Source organism: Furipterus horrens, unplaced genomic scaffold, assembly GCF_987537825.1.
Source record: "Furipterus horrens unplaced genomic scaffold, mFurHor1.1.pri manual_scaffold_11, whole genome shotgun sequence".
NCBI lineage: Eukaryota > Metazoa > Chordata > Mammalia > Chiroptera > Furipteridae > Furipterus > Furipterus horrens.
The window spans coordinates 63062594-63080233 of record NW_028327181.1 but is presented as its reverse complement, the minus strand read 5'-3'; the positions used below and the strand labels follow the sequence as shown (position 1 = coordinate 63080233).

The window sequence follows — 17640 nt, the reverse complement described above, 5'->3', positions numbered from 1 at the left end:
CTCCCTCCGGAGCCCCTCCCCGCGCTGCGGAGCTCGAGCACCTGCACCTCAGGGGTGGCGCAGGAGGCTGGCGAGCACACAGCCATTGGGCATTCCAACTCCTGGAAAAGATCCTAATGTTGCTCCTCTTCCTGGGGGAATAAGGTGGTAAAACAGAGCCTGTTCCCTTAGAGTATTCCTCAGTCCTCATCCCCAGAGGTAGAATCATTTCATCCAGTATCTGAAACACAAGCTTCCAGTTCTTGTTATTACAGTGACACCTGATCGCAGACCTTGTCCCCTGCAACCTCCAGGACCCTCTGCCCCTGCAAAGGGACCACAAAGTGCATGAACAGCTAATGGCACAGATGTCACCCCCAGCCATGGCCCCACGCCAGCTCCTTGCTGTGTGCATGGCCTCCCCACATCCACACCAGAACACATTACACGGTGGCCAGAGACATTTATGGGGCATGCGTGAGGCCCGGCCGGGGCCATGCCCTCAGGGAGGGCCTGTCCTTTGGTCCTGGGGTCCTGGGACCCTGAGGCCACTCTCCAGCCAGTCCCCCTGTCTCAGTGTTTGATCTCGAGGATGGAGGGGTTGTGGTCCAGGATGGCGAGGATGATCTTGTCCATGTATTGTCGCAGCCGGAAGTTGATCTCCTCCTGCTCCTTGAGGGCTTCCATGAGCTGATGATAATAGGAGAGGTGGTCAGAGGCGGAACTGGGTGGGAAGCCCAGATGCCCCGGCTCACAGGGAGCCACTGCCAGAAGTCAGAGCTCAGGAGACCCCGGGCAAGGCAGCCCCAAGACCAGCCTCAGCACTCAGATACCGGGACGCATGTCTACAGCCCGGCTCAGCTCACACCTGAGGAGTAAGAACTACGCAGACGGCCAGCCTCACCCCCAAACATACTGATTTAACTGGTCTGTAAAGGGGCCCAAGTACATAAGTTTTTGGTAAAAGTGGAGAACATCAGCCAAAGGCATTTATAATCAAGACCGACATCTATAGTCCCAGGGCCCTAAGACTTGTCGGGCTGTCTCCTCTGCCTGGAATGGCCCCTTACCCCCACTGGCCGGGCCATTGCCCCTCTCCAGGTCAACTCCTGGCCAGTCCTTTAGGATGTCACTGAAATGCTGCATCTGTTCCTGGCTACCCTGGGAGCAACTAGAGCCCAGGGGTCAGCTCAGCTCTGTGTCCCAAGCACAGGGTGAGGGGTTCAGTGACTGTCTTAGATTCATGTTAAAATGTAACTGGAGTATTTTGGAGGCCTGAACTTTTATAACCATACCCCAGTGGGGCAGAAACAGGGAGCTTTGGTGCTAGAAGCCTGAGTCCCTCTCCCTCCACAGGCTCCGTGACCCTCTGTCCGGATCTCCCAGTCTGTTCAGACAGCCTCTGAGCTGTGAGATGAAGTGAAGCTATACTGCCAGCGGGTGCTCAAGAAATGCTAGTGCCCGCCCCCCCCTCGGCTGGGAGGTGGGGAGTTACAGGCTCCCCTGGACTACGTGTTAATGAAATCAACTGGCCATTTCTGCACATTTCTGGCTGAGCTAAAACTCAAACTCCACCCTGCTCCCACACCTGAGCTCCTCCCACCACATGCAGGAAATCAGAGTGGACTTAATTCCCTGCACAGCCCTGCCCTGTCACTCAGGGTGGAGGCAGATAGGGACTCTTGGGGGCCAGGCCTGGGTCTGCTTTCCCTGCTCTGGGAAGACTGGGGCTCAATGTCGTGGCAGGTGGGGACGGGTCAGGCCCCAAAGGGAGAGCAAGAGCAAATGGCCACGTTACCTCATCGCGTGAGGCTGTGTCTATTTCCGCAGCCAGAGACTGGGCTTTGGTCTGGGTGGCAAAGAGGTTCTTTGCTTCGTAGAGGCTGAGGCTCAAGATCTGTCCATTCAAGTCATCATTCTGATCGCGCAGCTTATGATTCTCCTATGAGTAGGACAGAGCACTATCAGCTCCCAGAAACATTCAGAACCCATGGGAACCCACTTGTCTGCATCCACTGTCTCCTGACTCCCACCAGTACCGTCCCCTCAGGTGTGTGTCATGTCAGGTCACCCATGAATGGTGTGGCCTCTGCCAGGAGTGGGGAGGGGCAGGGCTGGGTCCTGGCAGGTCACGGGGTTCTTAGAAGTCAGTTCTGCTTGGGGGAGACAAGTTTCCAGGCAGAAGCATGGTTTCTGGCTACCTTCGTCCCTGAGGGTGGGTGAGCCAGAGGTGGACGCCCTGAGGCCCTGTGTGGGGATGCTGCCCACCCAGAGGCTCCTCCAACAATCCCCTTAGTGAGAAAAAGCGATGCTTTGGGGTCTCTGGGCTAGCAGGCAGCTCATCTCCCTGGCTCCTCCTGCCTGTGAGAGCTCTTTCCAGTGCATCCTCACTCCCCAGCAGGCGGTCACGGTGCCCTGCCCAGACCCTGTTTACCAGCCCCATGTTTTAGCCTTTGCCTAAAGGCTCCTCAGGGCTCACACCTGGGGCCTTGGACTCCCCCTGGTGGATGAGGAGAAGGGCTGTGTTTTAGGATTGCTGTGGGAAGGTGAACACCAGCATCTCCGCCTTGCTGGAGCCAGTTCAGGGGTGTAATTTACACAGCAGTCTCCCGCCCCCAGGGCTGGGCTAAGCATGGGCTTCAGTAACCATCACTCCTTCACTTGGTTACTGTTCCTCCTGACCCCACTTCCCTACCCCTGGCTGGTCTCCAATTATAGGAGTGCTCCCAGGAGCCATTTGAAATGGAACCTTGGGCTCACGGTTGGCTGGGAGACCCCAACACAGGGAGGCACTAATTTTAGGCTCGGTAGAGTCTCATTCTCCACCCCACATGCCCAGGGCAGAAGAGTGGTTTCAGTTTCTTTTTATGGATGCCAAAGACCGACCTAGAAATCTCCATCAGCCATAGTCTAGAAGTAAGCAGCCATGCCTGGGCCGTGTGATGAGGGCAAGCAGCCCTGACAAGCATGTGGTTCAGTGGAGTGGACAGCAGCACATTGGGGGGCCAGGGCTACAGCTCTCGGCCCCTCACGGGAAACCCACCCACGGGGACTCAGACAGCTGATCACGCCAGAGGCTCCTAGGGCCCACCTGCTTGAGCCGCTTGATCTCGTGCTCCAGCTCCACTTCGCGGGCCCTGGCATTGAACTCGCCCAGGCTGGAGGATGAGCTGCGGCCCCTGCCTGGCCGCTCGCAGTCCAGCTTGTACATCTGCAGGTGCTCCAGCTCCTTCCGCAAGTCCTCGATGAGCTGCATGGAAGAGAGGCTGGTTGGCTGGAGCAGGGCCACAGGAGGGAATGCTGGAACCCTCCGGCCTGGGACCCACCTCCTGCGTTGCCTCCCGCTCCTTTTGGAACTCGAGGCGGTTCTGCCGCAGCTTGTCCATCATGCGCTTGTACAGGTCCATCTCATCCTTGAGCCGCAGGCTGGTGTCCTCCAGCCGGTCCGACATGCGCTGCCGCTCCTGGAGCCAGGAAGACCAGGTCAGCAGTTTCCGGAGGGGCTCGCTGTGCCCCAGGAACTCCCTGAAGGTCTGTGTCAGCCCCCACAACAAACGGGCCATCAGGCCAGCCCCGCCCCCTTGGCAGAGCCCTTGAGTCACTGCTTAAAGAAACGTCCAGATTCCCTGGGATTCTAGAAACACAGCTAGAAAAATCTCAGGCCTCTGGAGTCCTCCAGGTGTGACTTGGCTAGAAGGTGGCAGCCCAAACAGAAGCCAACGTTTTTCTCTTTTTTTAATTTCCCCCATTATTTAAGAAAATATATTCACTATAGAAAACTTGGAAAACCAAAAATATAGAAAGAAATTATTATTCATATTTTGTTGCCTTTTTTTTCTAGGGCAATTTTATTATAATTTCAGAAACTAGAAACTAACAGCCTCTGGGGCCAACCCTGCCCCAAATAGACGCAGCTCAAGACCCGAGGCTGAGAGGCACCTGGGCCGGCTGCTCACCTCATCCAGCTTCTCGGTTTGCGACTTGAGCCGCGTCACAGTTGTTCTGAGCTCGGTGTTTTCCTCCTCCAGTTGCTGCACCCTGGAGCAAGGGGAAGACAAAAGCGTCAAAAACGGAGGTCAGCTTACAATTGGATGATCTGTAGCGATCCTCTGCTCCCTGGAGGAGGAAAGATACCAGAAAGCAGGAGAAAATGTAAGTAATTCCAAATGATATAACACAGCTTTGAGCTTCCTGTCATCCAAGGCAAAAGGGTAAAGACGCTGAATTATCATTGTTATTTTTCTTGATAAAAGGAAACACTCGTGTGTGAATAAGAACACAGCTTCTTTTTGCATGCACCCTTACAGCCTGCACCAAAAGAAGGGCGTGTTCTTCCCCTGCAGGAGAGAAAGTCCCCCTGTGGTTGTTTGCGACAGGGCGCTCCCGCTGGAACCTGCACTTGCAGCAACGACTATCTTGTTTTCCATTCTCTTGCCGGCATCCCACCTGGGGCTCTCCCCTCTGAGTGCCACTGCAGCTGCCTCTGACGCCCATGCAGTTGGTTCCAACAGTCATCATGCTCTACGTTTGCATTCACCAGGGACATCCAACTATGAGCCCTGAAAAGGCAGCCCCAGTGCCCAGGTAGGTTTTAAATACCCTGAGAAGAGGGGCAGATGAGTTGGGACGTCAGTGGCACCAGGACTGTGCAGGGTCATTTCTGACACCGACACCTGCAGCGCGCTCCTTCCCCTTCCCGTTGCCTCCGAGGCCCCCAGGGCTCCCCAGGAGAGGCCCCCAGAGAGGAATTGAGACATGTGCTCTGGTGAGGCCACCGCATGGGGAACCTGGAGGATATAAGGAACAAAGCGCGTTGCATGGCTCTGGGAACACCGCCTGCTTGTCCTACGTGAACAATGCCCACTGGAGTTTTGTGGGGGGCAGGGGTTAGGACAGTTCCCAAGAGGGCTCACTTTCTGAACTTTGGCCTTTGGCCCACACTCACTGTCTACCTCCCCCACCTGTTTCCAGACACCTCTGTCAGGCCAGCCAACCTGGCCAGCTGTCACAAACAGAGAACAATGATGCTTAATGAGGTATCAGCCTTCAGAAACAGATGCACACACCAGCTTCTAGAACATGAGTGAAAACATAAATGAACCCCTGGTCAGTGAAGTTAACAAAGGGGGTCTCGGGCACAGGGGAGTTAGGGGGGTCTCCTGACTGAAGTGCAGAGGGGCACCAAGTGCACAAGTTCCCTTTGGTCCCACCTCCCAGCCCACCCTCCACCCCCGGGTGGACCTAGCAGGCACCAAGGCTACGCTCAGACCTGGGGCCCGAGCGGGGCTGAGGAGTGCGGGGATAGCTGTCCCCTCTGCCAGGGCCCACGTCCCTGGTGAAGGCAGCCTTGGGGCATCGTCACAGCCCTCCCCTGTCTGATGTGCATCAGCTCAGCACCCTCACAATCACTATGGGGCAGACAGGAAGGAATGACAGGTGGGGAAACTGAGGCCAGGGGAGGGACACAGTATGCCAAGCTCATGGAACTGGTGGGTGACCACCCCAGAATCTCAGGTCAGCACTCCCCTTTCTGGCTGCCTTGGGTTCTAACATCTATACCAGAGCCCCAGGTGCCCTTAAATGGCCCAGCTGTTCCAGTTCCCTTGGCCCACGGGGCCTAGGGTCAGTAAAGAGTCTGACAGCAGGGGGAGCTCCAAGCCCGGACACGAGTCCCAGCTCAGGAATCAGGGCAATGCCACTGGTCTAGGGGGGCTTTACCCATTCTCTTGTTGACAGACATGCGTGTTGTTTCCAGTTTTACCTGATATGAACAATGCTACTGTGAACATTCTTTTACATACTTCCTAGAGAACGTGTCCAGTGTTCAGGTATCACAACTAGAATTGTTAGGACACAGGGCTTGGCCTCTGGCTCAGTTTTCCATCTATACAATGGAGACAGCAGCACCTGCCCCACGGGGCTATCCCAGGGCACATGGGCATGTCCAAGACAGAAGGCTAGCAGAAAGGACAGGTCCCCCCACCGGGCGCTCCCACGGGCCCACCTGGCGTGGAGCAGCTCGATCTCGGTGCCCTTCTCCTTCTCCAGCTTGCCGTAGGCCTCACGGTGGCGCCGCGTCTCCTCCTCCAGGGCTTGCTCAGCCGTGGCCTCCTGGTCCTTCACCATCTCCTCCAGCTCGTGCACCCTGAGGACGGGGCATGGACTCCAGTCCAGGGCACGTTCTCATGGCCTGTGTTCTCTCACCCCAGCCCAGGCTGGAATCAGGGGGAGCCCTGGACCCCGAGTCATTAACTCCCATACTGTGGGAGGTGGCGATGTGTTTGTCAGGCCTGGGGGCTGGCAGCTTTGCTGACAGATGAGTCAGGGGCAGCACGGCCCCTGAGGACAGGTGTGACAGCCGTGCATGCCACAGAGGGGCAGGCCTGGCCGTGGATCCAAGGGGAGCGAGGCTGTGCCTGAGAAGGTGGAGCTCCTGGGCCAGGCACAAGGATGGTGACAGCCCTCAGGTCTCACCTCCTTTTTGGTCTCTCCCTTCCTAGCCAGTACCTCTTTAGTGAACAATTTAACTTTTGGGCACCTTGACTCTGGCTAGTGGCTCTGAGCATACCTGACCTGGGAAAGGGCCAGGCTCCTCTATGGCTCTTAAACCCCATTACTGGTGGCCTTGGAGGTACATCAACATGGGACACATTTCACTGGCAAGAGTCCCTCCATGCGGCTGACCTCTGCACAGGGCAACAAGTCTCAGGCTATCGCATGGGGACCACTGAACGCTATATGCACTGATGCCTTACGGTCAGCACTGGGGATACCGTGTTCAGTAGGCCTCCAGTGGGAGGAGGGGGCAGCAATGCTGGGACTTTTCCCACCAGCAGCAGGTGTGGCCCCCAGCTGACACCAGCCTCTCCCTCTGCAGAGCCTGTCCCCAGCATGGGAGGTCAGGCTCTCATCACTACAGGAGAGTGGATCCCAACTCCTGCCTTCAACAAGACCTGGGGCTGCAGCCCTAGGGGTCAAGGTCAGGCTCCCACCTATCTCCCTGCCCCCAAAGACCTGTCCTCCTGGGTACTCTGCATATGCAGAGCCATATAGCAGGGGGCTGGTGTGTCACAGACCCTCAGAGCTGGACATGCAGGTTACCTCCCCTAGCTTCTCTTAGGGGCCTCTGCAACAGGGACAACTCTCTGTTCCCCAGAGTCACAGCCAACAACCCCAAAGCCAGGGCGATGGCCCCTGACCTGTGCACCAGCTGGGTGTTCTCCTGCTTCAGCTTGCTCTTCAGGTCCCCGTTGGTAAGGCTGTCATTCTCCAGTTCTGTCACCTTTTTTTCCAGGAAGCTCACCTGCAATGGGGGGTGGAGGAGGCAGAGGTGAGGGTGGATAAAATCAGGACTGAGAACCTAGAAACCATGGGATGGATGGGCAAGCCCTCCAGCTGACTCTGTGGAGAGCACAGTCATACTTGGTGGAGTGAGGATGGAGGTGGGGATGGGTGTGCCCGTGTGATGCTGGGCAGGGACGCAGTCTCCCAAGTCCCCAGAAAGCATCCTGGCGTGCTCCCTGCTACCCACAGGGAGCGTGCATACATGAAGTCCCTCCTCTGTGCAGGGCCCACCTTCTCCGTGATGTCATTGTCACAGGAGTCAATGCTGTCCCGGAACAGGTCCTCAGTGCTGCCGTTGCTGCTGCTGAAGTTGCTGCTGTGCATGAGCTGCCTGTGAGGGTGCAAGGAGGCACATCAGGCTGCAGAGCCCTCTGGAGACTGGGGTCCAGACTCAGGCCATGGCCTGGCGAGCCCCTAGAACCCACTCTAGGGAGTCTGCCCTCTCCCAGCCAGGGAGAAGAGTTGTCTGACCTCTGAACTCATGAGATCCTCTAGCTCAGAGGATGGCAGACGGGCTGCTATGCCCCTTGGAACCCCCGGCAGACACGGCCAGTCCATCAGAGCTCTTTCCTGCTGCTTCAGAACCCTTTCCACGCAGTAGCTACCAAGTGACTGAGCTGGTGGATAAGCCCCCACCCCTTCCAACTGGAAACCCCCCCCACCCCACCCCTCGTGAAGGCAGCCTGGCTCCACAGTCCCAGCAGAAAGTCTGGGCCCCTGCAGGCCACCGGGAAGTAAGACTCAGTGCTCCTGCTACTTCTCTGGGGACCCTGGGGGAGGGCAAAGGGAGGCAGACCACCCAGCCTGTACTGGCAGTGGGCTGCTGGGTGCTGGTGCTCAATGGCAGCTCCCAGGGCCCTGAGAGCAGACCCGGGGCCAGCCTGTAGGAGAAGCAGAGCATGTTGGGCCAGCCCCTGGGAGCCAGCTCTGCAGGATTTAACGTGGAAGAAGGCCACTGTGCCCCTACCTCTGCCAGTGGGGGCCTGGGGTCTCTGTTGGTGCCACTGCCAGCCCCAGGGCACCGGGGGGGGGGGGGGAGGGGCTGTGTCTCTCGGGGCCCCCATGCGCCTGCCTGAGGGTGAGGGAGCTGAGGGTTTGGAGACGCTGACTGCTACCACAAGGGACAAGGGGTGGGGACAGTGAGGAGGCTGGCCCTTCTTTTTTAAGAGTACATCTCCTCTGGCTGCTCTGCTGGCCCTGCCCGGCACACCGCGTTCCACTTGGCTCACTGAGCCACACACAGGGTGCAGGGCACTGCCTGGGTCTGGGCTACTGGCATGGAGCTGGCCGCCCTGGCAGCAGGGGCAGTTCAAAGGGACAGCAGTCAACATGTCCTCTCTGGAGGTGGCTTACCGTCCAAAGGCCGTGCTAGAGATCTTCCGATTGGGGCTAGAGAGAAAGAGAAAGATGGGGGAAGTGGTCACTGAACAGTGAGGCTCCAAACTATGCCTTACTCTGCCCTGGCTGCGAGATATCAAAGCACAGGGCAAGCCTTTTTCTAGCCCACCAGAGGGATGGCACCCTGATTCTCCTGTTGCAGAAACACACAGGCCCCAAGGAGCAACCCCATTCTGAGATGGCCCTCACCTGCCAGGACAGCGTGGGGCCCTCTTGCCTGCTGCTTCCTCTTGTGGCCCCTCGCCCTGGCCCCCACCCTACGCTGGGCTGGGAGCCTCACCTGTTGGCCTTCAGGTTTTTTAGCCGGGCTTCCAAATCATTCAGCAGGTTGATTTTCTTGCAGCACTGAGAGCAGTAGACATCCAGCAACTCGCTGTTGTACGCGTGCCGCGTTTTCCTAGGTGTCTGCCCCGCACTGATTCACGGGAGAGAAGACAACCCTTCTTAACTGCCATCAGGCTGGGGCCCACACCATCCTGCCAAGCTAACGTTGCTGGCTTCCCTGATACCTGGGGACTTCGGGTGTGTGTGGTTGGGGGTGGGAAGCAAAAGGAAAGCACCAGATCTCCCCTCCTCCAAAACTCTCAAAGAGAAGTAGCCAATGAGTTGTGCCCATTTCACAGATAAGCAGCTGAGAGCTAGTGTCAGAGTAAGTGATGACTCGGGTGTGTGGGGAGGTATAAGGATGCCACCTAGAAGAACCTTTCAACCTGAGGGTCTAGAAAACAAGACAACGAAGACCCCCCACGTCTGCAGCCTCCCAGATTGGTTAATTCTATTTCTTCCCCAAGATGGGAGGAGGGAAGAGGAATTCCAGACCCCCAATCGGGGGAAATGCAGCACCCCAAACCCCAGGAGCAGAACCTTTGTAGCTCAGGACTCTGCCCACTAAACCGCCCGAGGGTGAGGCTGGGTTGGTTCTGACACTTTTCCTGGACCCCAAACACCTTTTCAGACCAAGTGGCCACCTGGAAGACACTGATGACCCCAGGTCCGAGTAGACGTTGGTCCTAGTCTCGTCATCAGGGCAGGGGCTGCTGGGGGCACAGTCCACATCATCCCCCTCTCCGTAGTCTTCAAACTGTTCCTCATTGCTGATGAGCGAGGTGGTGGAGTGTGTGGAGAGGTCTGATGTCGCCATGGATGGAGTGTGGCCCAGGGACCTAGTGCGAGAGAAGGGCTGCCATCAGCAAGGCCACAGCTTGGGGCGCGGAAACCGCCGGGCCTGCCAGGAGGTGGACCAGTACTACAGATGCCTGGTTATGTTCACGCCTGATGAGTACACTTCTGGGACCTTGTTGTAAGGGAACTGCCTCACCATAGAAACTGTTTCTGCCCAAGGGATATTCAAACCATTGCTCCTCTAGAGCAGTAAACACTGCTTAGAAACTGCTGGCTCACCTCCAGCTAACTTATACTTATGAAGTTATTAAATTACGGGCTATCAAATTATTGTGGAAAGGCTTATAAAATATTGGCAAAGATGTGGAAAAATCAATATTAGATATTAAAGTTGGATATAAAATTCTAGATACAGAAAGACTGAGCATGATAAAGGTCTATACAGAATAAGGAAAAGTTGGAAATAAAAATATTTAAGTGGTAACAGAGCTTGGCTTTGGTGGTGGGACTGTGAATAGTTACTTAGTTCCCCTCCATTCTCACTTTCCCAACTTTTTCAAGTTCTATTTCATTGGCTTGTACTTCTTTAATAATAAAATGAAGTTTAAAAATAAATAACCATGAGCTACCAGGTGAGATGCTTCTCCTGGTTTATAGAGGGGACCTCTAGTCCAGAGAAGCCCAACCCCACAGAACACGGGCCAGAGGCCCCGCGCCTCTTCACACCTGAGCCACGTGGGGCCTGTGACAGTGTCAGAGCTGGCTGAGCCCAGTCTGTGACCTAAGAACAGGGAGAAGTACAACTCGTCACCTGCCGAGACAGACCTTCCCATTAGCCATTAGGCAAGTAATTACTTGTAGGTTAAGCTTCTCCAACCTCCTAAGCCTGAAAACAGTGCATAATGGGCTAAGGCAGTGAGTCTCAAACTGGGCCTCTGAGGAACCCCAGGTTCTATCTAAGAATCACAGTGTTAATGCCAGGGGGCTATGAATCAAGGCTCCCAGTACTTCCACCCAACTGTATTTATTATCTGTCTGCCATCAGGTTCCTTAGCACCTCAGCTTGCTCACTTCTTTCTCCCTTAAATTTTACTAAAACTCTTGGCACTTGCTGCTGGCTGCCTCCTGGTGACTGAAGGTCCCAGAAATCACTGGGAACAATGAAGTGGCAAATGATTAGCCAACAGGTCTGTAGTCGGTGACCACCTGTGCTTTGGCTGGTTGGTCACAGGCACAGCTGATGGGCCTCTCCCAGGAAGCGTGTGGATGAAAACTCCACAGGGCCCCCGCATTTGAGAACTCCTGCCCTGAGAAAATATATTAGGGTGAACCATATGAAATGGCCTTTTTGGAAAAGTTGAAAATTATTAAAAATGGACCGTTTCATATGGTTCAATCGCTATGGGAACCCCTCCCCTGCCTATCCAAATCCCTGGGTCAGCTCTGTCCATTTTCCTTCTCCTGATATGTGGGCTGCCGACTCCCAGTTGTCAGGGCCCCCTCAGTGGTGACAGTGGCTGCCGCCCACCACCCCACAAATGCTGTATCACCCCTCCAGAGAGAGAGTGAAGGCTGGAAGGAGGGGCTCCCTCTGCCAACACTAACTAAAAGACGGCACTGCCCCATTGGGAAGTCACTAGACCCTAATATTGTTTTTAAATAACATTTCTGATTATGAGAACACATAAGCAATAAATAAAATATAGTCTATATAGCACAGTAGATCAATCCCACCACCCTGAAAGCACTGCTAATTTTCTGGAATTATTTTTCCTAGGCATATATATATATATATATATATATATATATATATATATATATTACACAAAACTAAGATCATACCTCATTGACATCTTTGTAACCTGCCTTTTAACACGTTGTGTACCTGGGTATTTAAATGCCTTTTAGAAATGACGAGACTTCTCGCCCCCTGTACGCAATGTGTTAAAATCTAACTGAGATAGTATATCCCGTATCATCAGTCAGTTACACCCGACTGCACGGCTGCCTAGAAAGCCCAGAGCTAGCCCTTCTGTTAGCGTTTAGGTTACTTAAAAGTGTTTTTTGTTCAGCACACCCATGAGACTTATGCCTGTGATGCCAACCCTGAGTGCATCTCATGTTTACTTCCAGGAGAGCCCTTCTGAGAACTGCACCTCTGGGCACAGGGGCCACACAGGGAGTTCCAGACCGCGTCAACTCACTTGACCTCTGGCAGGAACAGGCCCCCGAGGCCCCCGTCCTTCTCCTCGCCAGGACTCCCGACTGACCCCTCCAGGCTCTGGGTGCTCTCCATGGGGCTGTCCATGTCTAACTCCGGGGGTCCCTCGGGTGGGGCCAGTGTCATAGCCTCCTCGTCATCCTCAGGAAAGAAGACGGGCTCCCTGGGGAGGAGCTCACCATCAGCAAAGGTGGGGCCTGGCACCTCGCTGCCCTGGGAAAGACAGAGGGACACAGAATGAGTGAGACTGGCTCCCTAGGGCTCAGCATTCGTCATCAGATGGCAAGAGCATTGGCAAGGACATATTACTAATGATGAAGCCCAGGCACCCCAGCTAATGACAGTGGGGAATAGAGTACAGGGACCCTGAGACCCCACGTAGGAGAATGCCTGCTAAGTGATTCGTCTTGGGCCTCTCACGCTGCCTGCCTCCTGAGAGCCCAGTGACGAGTCACAACCCCCAGGGACAGCCACTCATGGAGAAGGGCCACAGCCAGGATACCTCTATGTTCAGGGCACCCAGGTAGCTCATCAGGGTCCCCATTACAAAGTCTGCACAGGAAGCCAAATATCTTGGGAGAAGGCTTCTTGGTGATAGAGGTCAGGGCATAGCCACAATGAATGACCCCCAAGAACCATGACCCTGTCCTAGCAGAGCTGGCTGCAGCACGGTACAGGGACATGTGCACAGCATGACACAGGCCCACTGTCCACGACTCTGGGCACATCTAATAGCCTCTCAGAACCTCAGTGCATACTGTGAGAGGCAATGACATCTTACAGGATCACTGTGTCACAGCAAGACCTCAATGACCAAACCCCATCCACAGGATATGATGTCAACCTGGGAAGGGGGTTCTGCCCCGGCTGGGCCACAGCGATGCAGGGGAGCGAGAACACCAGGTCTCTCAGTTCTGAGCTTTGGGCTGGTCCCTAGGGCCTAGCATACCGCCTGGCACTGAATCTTTTGTTAAAAATCACCTGAACCTATTCCCAGGGTTCTTTAGTGGGCTCCTTGGCTAGGGCTGGCAGGGCCCCCCATTAAAGTGCTTCCTCCAGCCCCCAAACTGCAAGAAGAGTAACAGTAACAAGGGTGGTGAAAAGCCTCCAAGTGTCTCAGACAAGATCAGGATCAGGGATGTGTGAAGAAGGAGGCCAGTGACAGGCCCGGCTGTGCCCACCCAGATGTGGGTCTACCCCCACAAGACATTCTGGGCTCAGAAGAGACAGTGATTAATGAGCTTGGCTCCTGCCGGTGCCATAGCTCCAGCTGAGCACCAGATGGACCAATCAAGTCGGCGTCAGGCAGCCAGGCCCCCCTGACTGGAGGCCCAGGGGCTCTGTAATTAAAATCACCCCTAGGGTTCACGTAGCCTTTTCCACCTAGATGTCCCTAATCCAATCCCACATGGCTCCGATGTGATCAGATCTTGTACCCTAAGCAAACTCCTGGTCTGCAAGCCCAAAGCTGCATCCGAAGAGAAACAAACATTCACCGAGCAGCCACCAAGTTCTGGAGACAGTGCTGAGAGCTGATATATTATCCCATTTGGGCGTTGTGACAACTCTTCAGGACAGCGATTCTTATCCCCATTTTACTAATGGGGACAACAAGGCTCAGAGAGTCACCTGCCAAAAGTCCTCCGGCCTGCCTTGGAAGTCCCACCTGCCTCTGACCACATGCTTGGTTCCCTTTACCACTGATGCAACCCACACTTCATGGATTTTCAAACCTCGTGGTGACAATGAGGAGAGCACACATTACGGGGACATATCACTAGTTACGAAGCCCAGGCACCCACACAATGCGGCAGCTTCCACGTGCTGCCCACTCCCTACATCCAGCAGGAAACGCTCTGAGTTAGTGTGCGGATGCCCGAAGCGAAAGCGGGCAGGGGGGAAACAGCCCTCCGAGGAGAGCTGGCGCTCCTGGACGGGCAATGTGTGCTTCGTTGCCCAGGCCCATGGCAGGGCTGCCGGTAGTGCTAGCAGCCCCAGCTTTGTGGTTCACATGGGTGCTCAGCCGCTGTGCAGGTGGGCGCTCTTCCTGGCCACCACAGCCCTGCAGCTGGGTCTCCTCTCCCCCTCCATGTGGGAGGAGTGACCTGCCTGGGGCCACATGGGGTGAGTGGCAGGGCTGGAACTGGACTATGAGTCCCCAGTGCCCACCCTCTCCCTGCAGCAGTTGCCTGCCCTGCTCCAGAAGGCGGGAAAAGCACCACGTGAGACCAGTGTTCGTGAATAAGTGTCCAGCTTGGCCTCTGGACAACTCATGTTTGTCTCACCGGACACCAAGACACAGAGACCAAGTTTCTGCCGGGCACTCTGCCCAGAGACCCCCAACTCACAGTGTGCAGGTGGGGACCAAAGGCCCCCTCTCACCTGACATCCCACAGCAACGAACCCGACTCTTGGCAGGTTGCCTAAGGTCCCAACCAGGGGGTCCTCGAGTGGCCTATCTCAGCCACGGTGGGGCAGTAGCAGGGATCAGGTGTCCCCACACAGGTCCCTCCCTCCAACAAGACAACCTCCTCGTGAGGTGTATTTTTACCCTCTGACTGAGCAGGGTCCACGTGTGCCCGGCCCCGCACACTTGAGAGAGCGTCCTGTCTGTCTGCCGCTCACAAACTCCCCGACTGGTCTCTCACAACAGCCCTGGGAGAGCGCGGGGAGGTGCACAGAGCAGAGGGCAAGGATCCATGGTCTCCCTCTGACAGGTGGGAAGATGAGGCTCGCCTGGCTGGGGCTGCCCTGGAATGTCCCAGCCACAGAGCTGCCAAGGCCAGCCCCCCGCCCGCCCTCGCTTCCCCTCCCTCCCTCTCATCACGTCAGCCTTCTCTCTCCTACTCTTCTGTTAGCTGCTCCCTACATCGACACCTTTTCATTCCACCCACCATTGTTTGCCCAAGGCAAGTAGAAATTTTAATTATAACTTCAAAACCATTTCTAGTCGTTTCCCTCAATTCAAATAATATAAAGACAGCTATAAGGAAATTAACTAATTGCACCTCAGCTAGTCTGGGACAGCAGAGCTTTGGCATTTGTTCTGAATAAGTGTCCCTGTGGCCCTGCTCCCATGCCCCTCAGCCCTCTGGGGGAGGGCCTGGGTGCAGCTGGGGTTGGGGGACAGCCTGCCCAGATGCCTACACCTCAGGCAAGGAGGCAAAGAGCGGCAGCTGCTGGGTGGGGGGGAAGGCTCCCTCTTAGCCCCACCCTGAGCCCCTACTCACTGGCCGGGAGAGCCCAAAGTCCCACTAGAAACCCTTCTAAACCCGTTCCTTTCTTTTATGTTTTTTAGATAAAGTTACAGAAGAAAAAGAACTCATCCATAATAAAAATACTGTCGTCACCGGGTTTCTAGGAGAACTGGGAAGACGCCCAGGTTTCCCGAGAGCTAAGGTGCCCTCCAGCCAGGCCACCTGGGCAGATGGGGCCCAGCACGGAGCCCCCAGGTCGCGTTTGCTTCCAGGAACAGGGAGATCTTTGGGGAGTATGCAGGAGCTAAAGATTAATCCGCCTCGGGGTGGTGAGGCAAATTCTACTGAAACTGCAAGATTCCAGCAAATTTCCCAACAAATCCAAGGCTGATTCCAGGCAGAGGGCACCTGGGCTGGGTAGCCCCTGCGATGTGGGGGTCATTTCTACCAGAGTGGGGGGAGCAGGTACCTCATGCACGTTGGTCTTGCTCCGGTGAGGACCTTGAGGCCCAGAGAGCTGTCTGCTCATCCGGGCCACATGGCCTGTGTCCAGATCTGCTCACAGCGGTGTGCTCCTCGGGGTGTGAGAGTTTGTCCGGGGTGGGGTCCCGGACCGGAGGCCTGCTCTCAGGGGTGGCAGGACCAGGGGAGTGGGTAGGTTTTCACAGAAAAGGTATGTCTCTTTTTGGAGAAGGTTTAGGAAACAGACAGTGTCCTCGGCAGGCAGCACCAGCCAACAGCTGTGGGTGATCCCCATTCCCAGCACTCTCCCTCAGGGCCACAGCCAGCCAGCCCTGGGCACAGGGCCAGCCGCCATGGGCCACACAGGCATAGATGACATATATCCAGACCACTCGAGGTCACTTCCTCCCACCCTGCTGAGGGACCCCAGAAGTAAAGGGAGGTAAAACAGGTGTAGTATTCCCCCACAAGCCCCAGGACACCCTGTGAATGAGGCTGAATGAGGACACGGCTCTGGAGCCCTGGGAGACTGGGTTTTTAGTCCCGAATGGCCCGACCACTCAGAACCTGGGTGACCTTGGGCAAGTGACCTGTGAGCCCCTGACTCCTTAACCTATAGAATGAGGACAGTCATCTGAACCTCAGGGGCCGCTGTCAGGGTTCCACATGATTATTTTCACAAGCACCAGAGACTCAGCAGCTATGGGGACGCTAAATCGTGACCTGGCCTCGTGCAGGGCTGCGTTGCGGAAACCAAGCTGTCCCAGCTGCTCAGTCAGCGAGGTCCCGGTCAGACAGGAGGCCAGGAGGGCTCCCCTCCTCAAAACGCTGGGCCTGCTGAATTATCCAAGATCAGGGGTTTCTGGAGAGTTCTGAGGCCCCAGGTTCCGGAAACACGCTGCTCTGGCAGGGGAGGTGGCATCACCGTCCCCTCTGCATCCCGCCCTGTCTCGGCCCCGCCCCGTCTTCGGCCAGGGCTGGATGGAGCTGGCCTGATGGGACGTGGGAGCCTGGAGACACACAGCCTGCCTGTGGGTCCCCTCTCCAGTCTCAAGAGCACGTTCACCAGCCAGCAGGCCCCAAAGTCGCCCCTTCCTCTGTAGGAAGTTGACATGGGCTGAATTCAATGGCTGGTGAAAAGCCAACTAGCAATTTCCAGGGGGACCCTCCAGGCCTCGGAGTGGCCAACAACGCCCCACTGTCCCTGCTCTCAGCACGAGAGGCCCAGACCCACGCCGTCGTCAGGCCCTCCCCTTGCCCACCTCGCCCCAGCAGAATCGCACCTCCAAGTCACACACACACCATCACTCTGAGTTTCCCAGGTGACCCGTTTCCACATTCCCTGGGGGAGGGGAGACCCTAAAGGGGTAACCACGGGACTTTACATCTGAGCCCCAGTGGTGACGGCCGGCCGCAGGAGCGCACAGCAGGTCACTAGCCAGCACTTGTGGAACTAAACTGCGCTGTGGATGCTGAGCTGGGAGGAGCCTGACATGGCAGCCCTGAGGCTGGGGTCCCTGTCCTCGCCAGGCCGCTGGTTAGCTTGCGACCGTGAGTAGCTGTTCATTTCTGAGCCTCATCTGGAAACAGGGATGGAGGTCCCTGACCGGCAGAATTGCCGTAGAGCATCTAGAGCTATGCCTCGCACCTCACAGATTCTGGTACCACGGTAAAAAGAGAGGGGCAGAGTGGTGTTAGGAGCAAACTCAGGAGGCGGACTGACTGGGTTCAAATCCTGGCTCCACCACGTACAAGCTCTGCGATCTTAGGTTTACTGAGCTTCTCAGTGCCTCAGTTTTTCCACCTATGGAATAGAGTTAACTATTATTAGGACTAAATGAGTTGGCATGTTCTTAGCACACAGAAAGTGCTCGGGAAATCTGAGCGATTATCATCTTCACTGTATTGAGAGAAGAC

General features: G+C 55.8%; 1 protein-coding gene across 1 annotated transcript in view; it reads right to left on the bottom strand.

Moving 5' to 3' along the window:
- Window positions 1-422: 422 nt before the first annotated feature.
- Window positions 423-17640, bottom strand: part of RAB11FIP4 (RAB11 family interacting protein 4) — a 96573-nt gene continuing 79355 nt past the window's right edge. The window contains exons 4-15 of the mRNA XM_090291911.1: window positions 12048-12277; window positions 9690-9884; window positions 9002-9136; window positions 8677-8712; window positions 7555-7654; window positions 7179-7282; window positions 5984-6124; window positions 3936-4017; window positions 3306-3443; window positions 3071-3229; window positions 1778-1921; window positions 423-669 (exon numbers count right to left, since the gene is read on the bottom strand). Coding sequence (XP_090148037.1) covers window positions 553-669; window positions 1778-1921; window positions 3071-3229; window positions 3306-3443; window positions 3936-4017; window positions 5984-6124; window positions 7179-7282; window positions 7555-7654; window positions 8677-8712; window positions 9002-9136; window positions 9690-9884; window positions 12048-12277 — 1581 coding nt within the window. The 3' untranslated portion in view covers window positions 423-552. The remainder of the gene's footprint in view (window positions 670-1777; window positions 1922-3070; window positions 3230-3305; window positions 3444-3935; window positions 4018-5983; window positions 6125-7178; window positions 7283-7554; window positions 7655-8676; window positions 8713-9001; window positions 9137-9689; window positions 9885-12047; window positions 12278-17640) is intronic.